Source organism: Stylophora pistillata, chromosome 2 (assembly GCF_964205215.1).
Source record: "Stylophora pistillata chromosome 2, jaStyPist1.2, whole genome shotgun sequence".
NCBI classification, from domain to species: domain Eukaryota; kingdom Metazoa; phylum Cnidaria; class Anthozoa; order Scleractinia; family Pocilloporidae; genus Stylophora; species Stylophora pistillata.
Genome location: NC_142520.1, coordinates 42284566 through 42300694, shown reverse-complemented (window position 1 = coordinate 42300694; position 16129 = coordinate 42284566). Strand labels below are relative to the sequence as shown.

Here is a 16129-nt window from a genome sequence, read left to right as displayed (position 1 = left end):
TTTCCTTGTAAAAATTGTCTTTACTCTTCTCTTTCTCCTATATAAAAACGTTATATAAATAATATTTGCACAAGTTCATTGAATTTTTTCCTTTAAAAATAAAGCCGGTATTCCTATGTACATTCTCGTCTACACAATAACATAAATAATTTAAATGACAGATTCAAAACCGAAAACATGAACTTGTATTGACAACAAAGGCTAACAGTAAGGAATGAAAAGAAAAGGCTATGCTCTTGCAGACACAATATTTATTGCAACGTTAGTATAAGTTGTACGAACGAGAATTTATTCCGCATTCATGAATTATACGTTTTTTTTTGTTTTTTTTTGTAACTAGTGCGTTGAAGTGTTTTTATTTCAAATGAAAGGTACGTAATGTATTCTAGCCGGCGCAGCTGACACGCCAAATGGCGCAAATGGTTGTGCAAATATTTTACTCTTTATTTTGTTGTGAGAAGATTGCACGTTAGTTTGACCGAGTTCTTTTAATTACCATTATTATCATTGTTTACGCTAGGAAACTCATTTTTTCTTTTGTGGTGGAATATTGGTCTAAGAAACAAAAGTAAGCTCTCTGATTATGTGCTAGCTTACATTACTATGACCCAAGCTCGTTAGGCAAAACATGAGAGAAATTTAGCACCGCGTTTACGTGAAATGGCAAACGTCAACTTTCCCTTTCACGTAAATTAGCGTGAACCTTACTGCTTTCGCTTTGCGTAAGTTCACGTCATGGTGTGGATTTCAAGGCGCCCTTGTATGACTTAAGGTGGCTCGTACCGGTTTTCATCTTTTTGATGGTTTGTAACTTTGAAAGAATACAACAGAAAGACTGACCGAGGCCAGTTGAACACTTTTACGGGGTTGAATTATATAATAATTGGTTATCCAAAAACAGGTGTCTTTTCGTCACAAGCAGTTTCCATGGCAACGCTTTCATAGTCTTATTCAGACGCATCTTTTAGCTTGTGGCTTAAATAATTCGAAAACTAACCCGGTGACTCCGTGATTTTTTCAGTGATTACTTTTGGCACTTGAAAAGGAAAATGCACAAAGATTTTTAAAAAAATTATACGGAGCGGAATTTCAGAAAATCTAGAAAAAAGGCAGTTTTCACACATCGCAAATTTCCTTCCGTAGAATTTTCTAGTTTTTTCTCTGATGATTCCTTTGGACGTTATTATCATATTGGAACAATAAAAAGAAGGGGTCACCGGACTTGTTTTCATGCAATAGCTTTCGTGAGTTTAGAAATTTCCACGCGCGTTCTCGCGCATTTAAAAATCTGGATTCTATAAGATCGACATTTGCTCATGATCTGTTTTAGCAACCGCTGACAAATTGCGTGTGCTCGCGCGAGCGCCTACGATCTGATGTTTACAGACGTAAATTCGCGTTTACTGCTAAGAAAATCATTAAACAGATGTCAAAGACAGCCTCTCTGGCTCATCTTAAAAATCCTACACACGACTTCTGGCTACATCATATTATTTTCCTTGAAGTTTTTAACACTTTTTCCTCTTCAGGTAGATTATCCGTCACTTGAGTTCTTCATTTTTCTCCGTCGCAAGATTTCAGATCGGTTGAATACTTCTATTAGATGTTAAGTGAAGCAACATTTACTTCGCCAAACATCGTCTTCTTTATCTTAGTTTCTATCTCCTGCATTCACAGTGGCCACTCAACACATCAAATACACGCTCTTAGGTAAACTCACAAAAGTAGAAAAAAAGTCCACGCGCCGCCATCTTTGTTTTGAATTTTCATCTTCTGATCTCGCGCTTCATTCGCACGTTTCTCTCGCGCGTCACGCAAGAGTGACTTGTTCCCCGCGCGAGGAAACTGGTACTAGCCACCTTAAAAGGAATAGTTTTGGTGCCCTTTTCCCGGCAATTAGAACTCTATGAGTAGAACTCTATGTGAGAAAAAGGGGAGAAAATCTGACGTACACGGCAAACGCGAAATAGGGTTCTTTCAAGTAGAAATGGCAAAGCGCAACCTGCAAACGTGAGAAGATGGCGGGAAAAACCGTGCTCACGTGCTCACTCTTACCGTTCCCGTTTCACGTAAACGTGGTGTTAAATCTCTCTAATAACTCTCCTTTCGTAACTCAGGATGCACTTTTCTCGTACCATTTTCTGAGTGCTGCTCTGCAGCAACCTCGCTTTCATCTTCTTCTCTTCGTATGGCATCGATTACATATTGTGTGACCGTTAATTTATCAGCAATTTTCATCCAGAACGACGTGGCCCCTAGCTTCTCAGCTACCTCGAGAAGTACGCTTTCATTGGAAGGTTATTTAACATCTTTTGCGGCTAAGGAAAGCAAAAATGTATATATGTATATAGCTAAGCTAAAACAGTGCTCGACTTGCGGAGCAGTAGTAATAATAATAAGGTCCATAGGTTGAATAGATTTAAGATCGATTACATTAACATTACAGTTCTGTTTCGAGATGTTCTCTCTTCGGATGTTAAAAACTAAAAGGCCTTTTAGTGCATCAGTGTGGTCAAAAGCTACCTACGTACACGAGTTTAGAGCTAGCAGAGAAGTATTGAGCGACAAATGCACTGATAAATTGGGTGTACAAACTGTTTGCCGTTTTTTTTTTCTGCACATGTGTCTGAGTATACTGTCGGAAACATCCGCTGCTTCGCTATCTCCTTCTTGCTAATTGCGCAAGCTCTGGTAGCAAGAAGGGAAAGGAGGGGCTCACTAAAAAAACTACTTATGGTTTAAATGCATTTGAAGTGAGTAAATTGCTTTTCCAACTTACCACGAGTAAGATGTTTTTCGATGTGTTCAAAGCCTTCGAAGCCAGATTGTCTTTTCTCTCTCAGAAATCTAACAATCGCATCAAAGCACTGTTGTTGATGCTCTACGGGTAATTTTGCAAGAGCTCCGTAGAAACTACATTTTTTCTTGAATTCATCGGGGTAGCTTCCTACATGACTGTCATAAATATCCCATCGCCCTATATCCTCTAAAACTTCTTTACATGCTGCCAGGACTGCGGCCAAAGGAGCTTCGTGAAGTGTTCTATCATCTATGGAAACGCCAAAAAACCCCACAGGAGTTTCCTGAAAGTTAAAACATTCCAAATTTTAACTGGATGATAGCACCATTTGTTCCCCAGAGAATCGTGTGAACAGAATATCCAATTATTTCTTAGCATGTTCTTATCATTTTTCTTACTTAGTAGGTTACCACAGGAACACCACACTTCCTAATTTTAGAATTGTGTGCCTCAAAGTCAAAAATGAGTTCGGCGAGCGCCAATTTTTTTCATTGAATTGCAACAAGCAGATCAATACTCACCTTCCTTTTAAGTTGAAAAAAAAAAAATTAAAAAGAACCAGCCCTAATGCCTCTGATCACCTTTAGTATCAAAACATTCAAGTGGCACTGATCTGTATGCAAAATTTTTTTAAACAATTTGTAAAGAAATGTATGTGATGTACATTTTCATCTTTGCAGGGAGCGGCAAGGAAAGTTCATAGGGACAGCCATTACCAACAAATGATTCTGTACTACGCTAACTGAAGATATTCACCTCAAGGTCCAGCGCAGGAGGTAGTTTCAGATCCAGTATACCTATCTTGTTTTCATCACTCCGATCTTTGCTTTTGTAGAACTCTATTGTTAGATAGCCTCTTTTTACAACTCTTATCGGCAGAGGTCTAAGGAAATAAGCTTCTCGATCAAACCTGTGAAAATTGTAACATTCAAAAGCAGGGATTAAGGGAAATTGTCGACGATTTTCGCTTTATTGTCTCTATCAGTTTTTCATTGAATGAAAGCTAAGTCGTAAAGCTGCGAGGCAAATATCCCCCACTTTCACTGATACTAATAGATAAGCAGGTTTTTTTATCTTTTATTTTCATATTTCTCGACAATCATCGGAACTTGGATAATGCCTTTAAATGTGAATCTGTAAAGATAACTGCAAAGTGTGTACCCAACCCGAACTTTGTCTCCTTTGTCAGCGCGTGAGAAAAGCAATATTTACTTGAGTGGCGGATAATGAAAGAATATAAGTACTGGGAAATGAAACAAATGGAAAAGAAATTTCTGCCTTAGGATGAGGGCTCGCGAATGGAGACGACTCATTCATAAAAACAAACACGACCATGCAAGGCGGAGATTGGTCACAGAAAAATGCATTCATTACTCTTTCTTTTTATGCAAGCACTGAACAGACACCAAGCAAGTTTCTTTTTATCTTACCTGAGAAAAAAGTCCTTTAGTCGCTCCTCTTTGACTACTTGTGCTGCATCACCGGAGAGGAACACGTAAGCCAGATCATTTGTGCACATGCCGTACCATACACTTCCCTCTACTAACCACGACTTCGTCTCATTTTTGTGTTCTCTTTTCTTGTCATTTGGGCTGCAGTACAAAAGAAGATCTACTTCGGAGTTAATTTTGGTATTTACTGGAACAGCAGCCGTGAAAATGGCCGAATGTCTTACACTTTCCGTATTCCATGCACGAGCTATTAGGATCATTGGTGATGCGAGCCAACTCCAAAATCTATGGAGAAAAAATAGGGAAGACAAACATTTACTGAACAACATCAACTATCAAACAGGTTCTCCACAAAAATGCTAATGAACGAAAAATGTGAAAAGGTACAACCTAGAATGAGGCAGATGTGGAAAGAAAAAATTACAGAGATACATTAACGTACCCTGAGAAGTGCTTCACATTAAATTTGATAACAAACCCATCTAGCCATGGGGGAGAATCGAGAAGATCTGTGATTTCGGTCCATTCGCGCTGTGTACCATCAGACGGTTGAAACAAGACTCGAGCACGGACTAACGACAAATCAGAAATACCCAATGATTCAGCGTCCTGCTCAGTGTCGCTCAAGGATAACGGCAGTTGGACGGTAACAGCCTCTTGAAATTTAATTTCCTTATTGCAAGACATTCTTATAATAGGGCCAGCCAGCATTTCCTCACTTTTCATTTCCTGGCAACGATATTCTTGTACCTGAGGGTTGTATGAACTAAACAATTAATAACTAATGACATTCCAGTTATTTAATACAACTGTAACCATAGTTTCTACTGAGTTACTGAGTAACCATAGTTTCTACTCCGTTACTGTTAAAAAGATCTGTCACATGATGAATGTATTGAGCCAATGAACATACAGCGTCAAATTTGCTCTTGCTTATATAAGAGCACTTACTCTGACAGTGACACGGATTTCTTCAGTGGACAGGACTGAATTTGGAGGAATATGAATGTCAAATTTGCTCTTGCTTATATAAGAGCACTTACTCTGACAGTGACACGGAATTCTTCAGTGGACAGGACTGAATTCGGAGGAATATGAATGTCAAATTTGCTCTTGCTTATATAAGAGCACTTACTCTGACAGTGACACGGAATTCTTCAGTGGACAGGACTGAATTTGGAGGAATATGAATCTTGACCAAGGGAAAGTCAGGAAAAGAGATGATAGACGGTTGTGAGGTTATGGTAAAAATGTGGGACTTGAGACGGCAAACCACTGCGAATGTGGAACACTGGGTGATCTTCGTCTCAGCAACAGGAAGAAAGTAGTCAGGAAAATCATCGCGATAAACTTTCTGAAGATCTGCAAAAAAAAAAAAAAAAGATGAGTCACCAATTAACATATCGTGAGTACTCCTTACACTGAGGGATACCTCTCTTATACTTTCATAAACAGCCACCTTTTACCACAAGAGCCTGCTTGGGGAACCAACAACCACAAGATCTAATAGGTTCAAGGAATATTTTGAATTGTTAGCCCTGAGCGATTTTACAGTTTACATGCAGATATCTCCTCATAATAGCCAAACATTTAAGAATCTTCCTGAGGGACTCAAGGTGTATAATCTTTCGTTTGCTTGTTGGTTGTTTGTGTTTTACAATCAGTTCGTTCCCTACCAAGACATAAAATTGCAGTGTGAAGTTCCCTTTGAAACAGTTATAAGCACGTGTACACAGTGTGTACTGGCGTACATGTCAAACATTCTGAAACAGCAGATAGCAAATAACAGAAATTACAAACGTACAATAAAAAAAATCGACAAACTTTGATAAATTCAGTTGACTTTTGAATCATTTCTTATATTTTGTTATATTTTGCTTGGATTTGAGTTACCATGGTTAATTCACCATAACTTCGAGTGCTTACCTGACAAAGATTTATAATCAACTGTTTGTTCAACATCCTCCCACTCATTTCTCTCTCTGTTTATCAAGGTCTTAACCACCACTTCATATCCTTTAAGGTCCAGCGCACTGTGCGAAATACCAAGAGTGACTTCTTTATTGAATCGAAGACTTTCAGGAGTGTCTGCCGATAATTCAAGAACATTGCTGACTATGGCCTCATTTGGATGAAGAGGAGGAGAACACAGAGAGGATTTCCATCGAAACAGAGTCAGCACAGTGTCCACGGCAACAAAACCAGGTGGAAATACCAAGTGAGATGCAGCCGTCCTCACGTCCCAGTAGCCACCTCGTACTGTTACAATGTCTCTGTGAAATGCAAGAAAAAAAATATCTAGTGAATTGCAACCTTGTATCCTGGTTGTATAACAAAAAGCAGTACATGATATTGCTCCAGTGTTCTGGTTGTACGGATATTAAAACAAGAATATTGATGAATAGCTGATCTTACGGTAACAGAAAACAGCGTTTACTGAAATGAAAAGGTCCTACATGCACTGCAAGGCATGTATTAAAGTTACAATGATGAAAGCTACAAACATCTCACTTGCTCATTCAGTTTTTTACTAGCAATAAAGTATACCTCCCAAGGGCTGAGTATAGTGGGAAAGGACTACACCAAAGCACACCCATGCAAATAATTGACCCCTGCTGCTCGGAGGTGAATAGTAAAGGATATCCGGAGTTTGAGTAGCCAATCAGAACGCGCTTTCAATGCTATCCACTGTTTTATTATATACGAATGTCTATTAAAATAACAAATGTACTATAGCTTTACTTGAAAATGATGCTTCTGCATTCAGTGTGAACACCTTCAGCAGTGGGTTCTGTATCCTCTGCTCCAACCTCACTTTCTTCATCTAAACCAATTTCGATCTCTTCCATTTCGTGTTCTATGTCAATTTCCTCTCTATCCCCGTCGCCATCCTTCTCTTCTTTGTTTGATTTGGAGGTGGAACTCGCAGCTGAAGGAAAACAAAGAGAAAAAGGTAGAAACAGAGGGACAATGCTATGAATACAGTTTCACGTCAAGCTGGAACCAATGGAAATACATCTTTGACAAAAAAAAAAAAGGCGAGATTTCTGGAGAGCAAAGTAAGAACCTCCAAGTCTTTTAATTTTAAATATTCATGTTGTTCTCCATTTTTGATTTCTTGATTCTTTTTTTTGTTTGTTTGTTTGAAGGGAATCAGGAAAGATTTTCAACAAGACTTGGATCAGAATTCTAAAGAACTTATGACACAAGGTAATACAGTTATCAATTTCCAAACGTAGTGATAACACCCACAGTGCTAAAAATTCGATATAAAGCTTAGTAAATATAACCAAGATGCTGTTTCAGAATCTCATAATACTACAACAGTCCAGGTATTTATAACACAACTTGAGGGTACAATACTGAAAACAGATGTCATTCATGGGTTAAGAATTCGAAAGCATTCAGATATCGGAATCATTGTGTTACCTCTTGGTCGCAATATGGCTCCTGGAGGTCTGTCAGTTTCATTCAGCGCCTGGAAACAAAGCACATAAACTCAGGAAGAAGGGACAACATCCGACTCAGTTGAGTTATTCGAAGTATTAGTCTTCTCAATTGCCTCTACAAGTCATCCAATCAAAAATTGTAAGTCACTCAAAATATCACATTTGCTTATATTTATGTCAAGAATATATGCTGAAAAAATTGGTGTCTTAAAGGTAAATTTGACTACTAACTAGTTCTCCCACGTGGAATTGCTCCAGAAACCAAAACAGAACCGAGACAAATTAAAGGCAAAAACAAAACAAACTATAAAAGATAGTAAATGGTGCCTGCAAAGAGAATAAAAACCAGCCTAAGCAAACGGCTTCTTCTTCTCTGTCAATGAGAAAATCGTATAAGAGATCCTGTAGTGTTGACTTGTAAGGTTATTTGATACATGACTTAAGTCCTACCTGTAATGCATCTTCATAAATTTTTTCACTCCTGTAGTCACCGATGGACGACGCCAATTTCTTTACTTTAAGAAGGAACCTCTTCATTTCAGGATTCTTCATTGTAGCATGCTCCACTTCCCATAATTCATCATAAAAAATCAACGCTTCTTGTCCATACTGTTTGTATAAATTTACTTTTCTAAGCTCTTTGCTCAACTGGAGAATTCCATCGATTGTCTTCTCCTTTTCAACGCCGATTATCTTGGTCATTTCTTTGGTTTTTCCTTCATCCCACTGCCTTTGCCAAACAGCCAACAATGTCTCACGGAATTCTATTATCATTCCCTCTTGCCCTGTCTCTTTGTAGAGTTGTTCCACTTTCGATTTTAGTGAAGTTTTATCTGACCCATCACCCTCATTACCACGGAAACCTTTTTTGACCAGACACATTTTGTACAAAGCCACCTTGTCCTTTTGGTGTTTTGCAAGCTTCTCACGTTCGTGAAGTTCAGAACAAAGTCCTATTACCTCATTCAAGAGCCTCTCTCGTCCATTCAGCAGATCAATGAGAGCATCATTATCAGTTTCCAAATCAAACTTCTCTTGAAACTCTTTCTCGTTTGCACTGAACATTCCCTCGTAGAACCAAAGTTGATCCTTACCCACCGCATGTTTGTCTTTCTTATCAATAGCATACTCCTTTAGCGCATCAATGATTTCTTTGTTATACTCATTGAAGGTGAACAATGCAGATACTTTCTGTTCTCCCCAGAATCGCTGACAAAACCTGAAGGCATCTTTCCTAAATCTTTCCCATCCTCGTTTGTCTTTCAGGCGATAACTCATAGCGTTAACACCTTCAATAATCTTTCGCCACACTTCACTGTGGTTTCCTGCTCCGAGTGACTTTTCCATCTTCCATGCTTCAAGGAACAGCTTCAACGCCTCTTCTGGGTGTTCAAGATTAACTTCAAGAACTGCTCGCTGAAAAATACTACGCACTGTCAGAGGATGATTTTTTAGAAGATCCATCCTTATTTTGAGAGCCCTCTCCGCAGGTTTGACTGCTTCTGAATATTTCTTTTGAAACATAAGCGCATTTGCAAGATTTCTACAGAAGTGTGCTTCATCCAAACAACCTAGGAGATTGAGATCTTCCAGCAGTCTCAGTGCATCTTTGTAACATTCAACCGCCTTTTCATAATCTTTCAGGCCATCATGATCATACGCCGCTCCAATCTGATGCTTGTACATTGGCATGTCAAAGTGGTTATTAGAGTCTGCTAATTTCTCTTGCATGTTGTAGGCTTTTTCAAAGAACTCAAGCGCTTTTATGGGCTGTTTCAGACTGAGATGGCAGTTTCCGATAGCATTGTAGCACCTTGCAAGATCAGTATGTTCCTTTAGTAGAGGCTCAGAGAGAGTCAAAGACAATTCCAAACTTGCAAGTGCTTTTTTATAGTCTCTGTTTCTATAAAGAATTTCTCCTTCAGTGTGCAAGTAAAGGCCTTTGGTGAGCTTAAAAGAGTCACTAGATTTGTCTTCAACTCTCTCCATTGAAAATAAAGCTTCCTTCAATACTTTAAATGCTTTGTCAGTTCCAACAACATCTGCAACTTGCCTGGCCTCCCAGGACTTCAACTGTGCTCGAGCTAGGGAACCTATGCAAAAATGATAAACCGAAAAAATGACAAATCAAATAACACACATAACAGTTAATAATCATTACACACAGTCAGTGTAAATAAATTGATATAAGACACCTACTTGGACTTGCCTGATGTATTCTTTAATTTGTTGGTTAAGTTTTGTTACTCAATTGCTTGGCTGTGTTGTTTTTATGCTCTTTTTTTAGGTTTACTTAACTGGTTATGTTTTGTTTTGCAAGTGTATTTTTTCCTCTATCCAATCCCATATCTGATCCCTCCCTCCAGTCTAAATGAACAAGATCCAGTTGTTTACAGAGCAGATAATGCTATCCAACAGATAAATCACTATTTGGCGGATTAGTGTTAGCAAAATGCACTGCCTACCCATTGGACAGAGATTTATCCAGTGGACCGGGCCCAGGCCAATTAAAAAATTCACAGTGGTGTAGCATGGTCTGTACACTTATCATCGTTATCATTGTGAATAGGAGTAAGGACCACACTAAACCAGCATCAATTTTTTTAACAACAACATTGATGCCAATCCAGAGGAAAACCATGAGTTAGCCCCACCACCTATCCATGCGGCAGAACTTTAAGAGCAGCAGAAAGTGTGAAACAGGGGTATAGAAATTGGTAAAAACCCAGGGGTATAGAAATTGGTAAAAACCCAGGGGTATAGAAATTGGTAAAAACCCAGGGGTATAGAAATTGGTAAAACCCAGGGGTATAGAAATTGGTAAAAACCCAGGGGTATAGAAATTGGGAAAAACCCAGGGGTATAGAAATTGGTAAAAACCCAAGGGTATAGAAATTGGTAAAAACCCAGGGGTATAGAAATTGGTAAAAACCCAGGGGTATAGAAATTGGTAAAAACCCAGGGGTATAGAAATTGGTAAAAACCCAGGGGTAGAGAAATTGGTAAAAACCCAGGGGTATAGAAATTGGTAAAAACCCAGGGGTATAGAAATTGGTAAAAACGAATATGTAATAGTAATAGGACAGAGTGGAGTCCAATTTGGTCTGTAATCATGCTTAGTGATTAACAAAATTAGACAACCTTGCAATGGGAGTCTGATTTTTTTAATCATCAGTATGATTCTAGACAGAATCAGACAACACAAAGTCCTGTTACAAATTTATCACAACCATTACAATTTCCACAGAAAAACAAAAAACTGCACAAATAAGTCAAAATTGACAATGTGAAAAATATGTCGCTTAGGGACATTATTTAGAAACTTCCCAGTTTTGTAGGAAGTGATCACCGATATGGTTATTGTACATAATCAATTCTGTGATCAGGGAATTTAGCACAGTGGACTTAGTATGTTTGGCTGCTTCAGTAACTGTTAGATTACAGCCAACTGCCCAACTACACTGTCTGAATTTCAACTCTACGGAATAATAAGTGAAAAATTGAACAGCTAATGTACCAATCACATTTGAGGAAATGGAGAAACTTTCCAAGTTGTTAAAGATCAATATGCATTGCGTACTGATGAAGAATTTAAATTTTCAAGTAATAATCCTTTCAGTTACAATTTGAAAGACCAAGACAGAATTTCTCCCTTCAACACTAATACAATGTCAAGCAGACAGGTGATGAGAAAAAAGAAAATATGAAACAGGGGATTATATAACACAAAAGCAAATTCCCCTACAAACATCATAAGAATAGTATGGTCCACTGTGGCCCGAGTTCGATTCCCGGACCCGGCATCACATGTGGGTTGAGTTTGTTGTACATTGGTTCTCGTCCATGCTCCGAGGATTTTTCTCCAGGTCCTCCGGTTTTCCTCCCTCCGCAAAAATCAACATTCCAAATTTAATTTGATCTGGAAACAGTGGACAATAAGAGCCACCCAGTGGAATGTCCATTGCTAAATTATTTATTTATTTATTTATGGTTGTCAGGAAGGAGAATTACTTAATGCGAATTCGAGGATGAAAGGGTTAAAAAAGATTAAGTAATGTTTTGGTCTGCTAGTTATCCACCCTGTATGGACAGAGCTGAAAAATGAAATGCCATGTCAGCAGGTTGCCGTCAACAATGCGGGCTCAAGTGTCCACAGTCTAAAATTTAGCAAAATTAGTGGAAAAAAAATAAGGGCTGACTTTTAAAAACCGAGAAACTCTCTTTTCATCAAAGGCATTTCCCTATTCCAGAGGTTTTAAAGAGAAAATTAATTTTTGAAACTTTTCAGGGGGTGTACCAAGTTTTTGGAGGTTGTTCTGTAAAAGAAAAGCGGCAAGGAAAACGACACCTCAAAGCAACAGAAATTAGGAAATCATTCATGCGAGCAACTCAAAATCCGTGTTTCCGCGGCAAAATCTAGCGCATGCGTGCACATTACTCAGCTCTGTCCCCTATATGGACATGAAAAAAGGGGGTAAGTTTCTAAAGAAACTGGTGCTGTGTCGGTGGAGGTAACAAGGTAATTTGGTTAAATTATTAAAAACTGGATCATTGGATAATGCAATTCAAGACTTTTTATTGGCTTAGCCATTATGGTATACGAGCCAATATACCATAATCTAATATCTTTACATTGTAACATCGGGTTTCTTCTTACAAAATAAAGGCGAGAAGATTTGTCTAATATCTCGGGGGCATTTTTTTTTAATAAAACAATTATTCCACTCGCGCACGTTGGATATGAGATGATTATAGCCAACTCGGCGCTACACCCCTCATTGGCTATCTATCATCTCATATCCAATGTGCGCTCATGGAATAATTGTTAAATATCAACTAAGTTGAAATTGCAAATTGGCCACCGTACAGAGTTAAAAAGCTTATGTTTCGAGCATTAGCCCTTTGTCAGAGCATCTATTTTTCATAGGTGTATGGATATGCCTAACGCTTTAATTCCAGAAGTGATTAACATGTAACTTCTCCCTATAATATCCTTATATTTCCCAGCAAACAGGTAATGAGAATACTCAAACTTATCAGGTTAAAGCTGTTATGTTGATCTAACACTGAGTTGCTATAACTAATTTACAAGGAAATATGTAGCAGCGAGAGGGGAGAATTCACAATCAGATCTTGGAGTTAAAACAAAAGTTAATCTTGGCGTCCAGGAAAGAGATTGATATTTTCCTTGCCGCTTGATGGCTCTGTAAATATCCAGCACCATTCACATTTACTTTCATGATTGTCTATTTTTCATAGGCGTAAACAGCCCAAGATAATTAATATCTCCGACAGGAAAAAAAATTTAAACATCAAATTCAATTACCTCACCTGATTTTCCATCATTGTGCCATTTCGCAGCCCAAGAACTAAAGACTGGGATTAGTTTCTCGTGCAGCATTGCAATGAAGAGAGATGCAATCAAGGCATTTTCATGGAATTCAGCTGGAACATTGAAATATTCCGGTTGCAAGGAGATGTCAACAGTGAACTCATAATTAGCTTTGTCACTTTCAAACAAATGGAATGCTCTGACATAATCTGGCTCTATGAGTTGTGCGATTTTCTTCATTCTTGACATGAAGAGTTCATAGAAGCGTTCTTTTCCCTCCAGGTGGGATGCAGCAAAGTTTTCATGATTCTTGATGCTGTCAGCATACTTCTGTAAGAGACGGTGAATGTCATACTTCCTCTCTTTTGCTTCTTCATCGACCACAAAAGTTATTTGACTGGCTACAAGTCCCTCTAACAGAGCAATGGCTTCCACCTCATCAAAACCAAGAACCTTGGCTGCTGTTTTCAAAGAGAAAGGTCCACAAAACAAGGAAATCACCACTGCAGATACCTTTAAACTCTCCGTTGGAAGTGTATCAAACATTTCTCGAATCACAGACAGCTGACCCATGTCCACTCCTTCTTGTTCAAAAGTGAGTAGGCTTTCTCTTGCCACCCCCTCTCCTTCAGGTTGCTTTGAGGAGGCAGTAACTCTTGCAATGAGATCGTCAACAGATGTCCGCTCCTGTCTCAAAATAGCAGCCAGTCCTTTGAGAATAAGAGGAAATCCTTTGCAAATTCTGATTAAATTATCCTTCTGGTGGGGTTTGACATCCTTCATTCCCTCAGTGATGAGGATTTTCTCTGAAAAAGATGTCTCAAGGGACTTAACCTCAAAATCATCCACCTTTTTAGGCTCTCCTACCTTAGTCCGTGAAGTAAGAAGCAGTTTTAAAGGAGATCTTTTTTCTTCACTTTTTAAAAGCTCTTCTAAAAAGCTTAAGAGCGCTTCTTTTAACTTTTCCCCCTCTTCTTTTTTCCCTGCGGTAAACTGGTCCACATTATCCAGCATGAAAAGAACAGCATGTTCCTCATCTTTCAGCTCTTTCACTTTCTTTTGAACCTTTGCTACGACATACTCTTGCAATCGTTCTACACGACCGGCTGGAACAGCTAAGTCAAGGGAATGAAGCATGTTGTAATAGATCGCTTTCATATCCTTTCCCTCCCTCAGATCAAAAATACGAGAAATCCCTGGCCATTTTGAACAAACTTCTTTAGCAAGTTCTGTTTTTCCTACCCCGGACGACCCAAACAAGTTCACAACTGCAGTATCTTTTGATTCCAGTTTTTTGTTAATATGCTTAATTTCATCGTTCCGTCCTTTTAATTCCTTTTCTGAGTCAGATTTCACCAGACGAGAGGCCTTGAAACTTTTCAGTGCCTCCCTAATGCGCCCTTCTTGGTTGGATTTCGGAGCAATGAAGTCCTCTACGAGTTTCAGCTTGTTGTTTGATACATATTCTTGCTTTGCAAGAAGTTGTAAACATTTCAACAGATCTTGCTTGTTCAACGAATTAAATTTCCCCCCATAGATCTTTTTCAAAGATTGCACAACATTTTGCGTCTCTTCTGGGGTAAACATTAGAGATATGTCTTCGAAGAATTGTTGTAACGTTGCAGTTTCGACTGTCGCCATGTTTGATTTGCGCTACATCAGGATACCGCTGATCATTATAACAAAAGGGCGTAAGTTTACTCAAAGAAAAGTCACGCAATGCTATCACGCAGCCAGGAAGTAATTCGTCACTAATTCCTATTACCGCCCCTCCTTTTATATCAGATCTATTTTTTTATTTATCTTGATGGTATTTTAAAACAACACATTAAGATGCATTTAAAATCACGATTTTCGGTTTTAAATTCATCAGCGATAGTCTTCTCCATTCTATTCAAGTTGTTCTCAAAGCAATGTTCCTTAAAATTTATGACCATCAGATAATCAAAACCCCACCTGACAAAACTTAAAGAACAGTGTTACCGCAGAATTGTGCGTGGCTTAACCCTTTACCTCCCATAAGTGACAAACACAGAATTTCTCCTTACAATAGCAATACAATGTCATGCAGAAAAGTGATCTTAATCTAAATGTCTGATCTGCAAAGGGCAATACAGTCCATCTTCAGCAGATATACCCACCCATCCTATCTCAGGGGAGGACATCCACCGTACAGTAATCTCGTGCGTGGGAAATTAACGTCTCTTACCCCTAAACCTGCAGGAGACGGGGCCTACGGTTTATTCGTCCTTATCCGAGAAGACTAGAATATCTATATCTATCCATTTCTTGATATTATAGAAAGGTAGCAAATTCTCCTCAGTTATTTTAAGACCCTGTGGTTTGGTTCAGCACATCAGTCCGGCGCTCTACCAACTGAGCTAGCCAGGATGAGAATGAAGAAGAATTTCAAATAGGGGATCATTAGTTTATCCAATACAAAATTCTCCATCCTTGCATCGTAAGAATTATAAAGCATACAGTAAGGAGAATTTCTAAGAAGATCTTGAGAGTGAAAAGGTTAAGTTTTTTTTTTCTTTGCGTGTCGTTGTGGTAGTCTGGGCCGAGCGCTAGGTTCGGGATGACCACGCCAGCTCGATTCGTTCAGTGAACGTTTTCGCGTTAAATTTCTAGTCTTACAGTTTATTTACGGCTTTACAGCTTTACGATCATTGTTACGGATAGAATGACTATAAGGTTTTTCTCAAGGTCGAAAGGACACAGCTGTTTTGTCTTTCTGTAGTAATAGTAATCTTTAATGAGGATGCCAACGTCACGAACGGGTTTACAGAAGGGTCCTCAAAAGAATACTAAGATTAGATTAAGAACTAGTTAAACATACAAAAATGTAAAAGATTAAGAAAGTATATAGAATCATCAAGCATCAAATATAACCAGTTAAAAATACAAGAATGTAAAAGATAAAAAGAATATACAAAGGGTAAGAAGCAAAGAATGTCGTTAAGAATCAAAGATAGCTTTGGAGAGGCGACGTTTAATAGCAGGCGGTGACTCTGCATTCCTTAATGAGATGCCTAACCCGTTCCATTTATCAGCGCTAAATTTCCCGAACGACCAATGATCCCATCTGCTTGTG

General features: G+C 38.6%; 1 protein-coding gene across 1 annotated transcript; it reads right to left on the bottom strand.

The window, feature by feature from the left end:
- LOC111346802 (uncharacterized) lies at positions 1-14688 on the bottom strand. Its single transcript, XM_088748950.1, has 11 exons — positions 13032-14688; positions 8151-9793; positions 7681-7729; positions 6994-7180; positions 6178-6524; positions 5387-5613; positions 4694-5001; positions 4231-4536; positions 3557-3710; positions 2780-3083; positions 1-2318 (listed from the first exon to the last, which is right to left on the bottom strand). Exons 1-11 carry the CDS (start codon positions 14671-14673, stop codon positions 2299-2301), a joined length of 5187 nt encoding a protein of 1728 aa, XP_088605076.1. The 5' UTR covers positions 14674-14688; the 3' UTR covers positions 1-2298.
- Between the last annotated feature and the right edge of the window lie 1441 nt (positions 14689-16129).

What these genes read in the sequence shown, in the direction of transcription:
- LOC111346802 (XM_088748950.1), bottom strand. Translation starts at nt 14,673, where the DNA reads ATGGCGACAGTCGAAACTGCAACGTTACAACAATTCTTCGAAGACATA. An exon ending in GCACAATGATGGAAAATCAG is followed by an intron (nt 9,794 to 13,031) that starts GTGAGGTAATTG and finishes ATTTTTGCATAG; the next exon opens with GTTCCCTAGCTCGAGCACAG. An exon ending in CGAAAAACATCTTACTCGTG is followed by an intron (nt 2,319 to 2,779) that starts GTAAGTTGGAAA and finishes TGCTTTCCTTAG; the next exon opens with CCGCAAAAGATGTTAAATAA.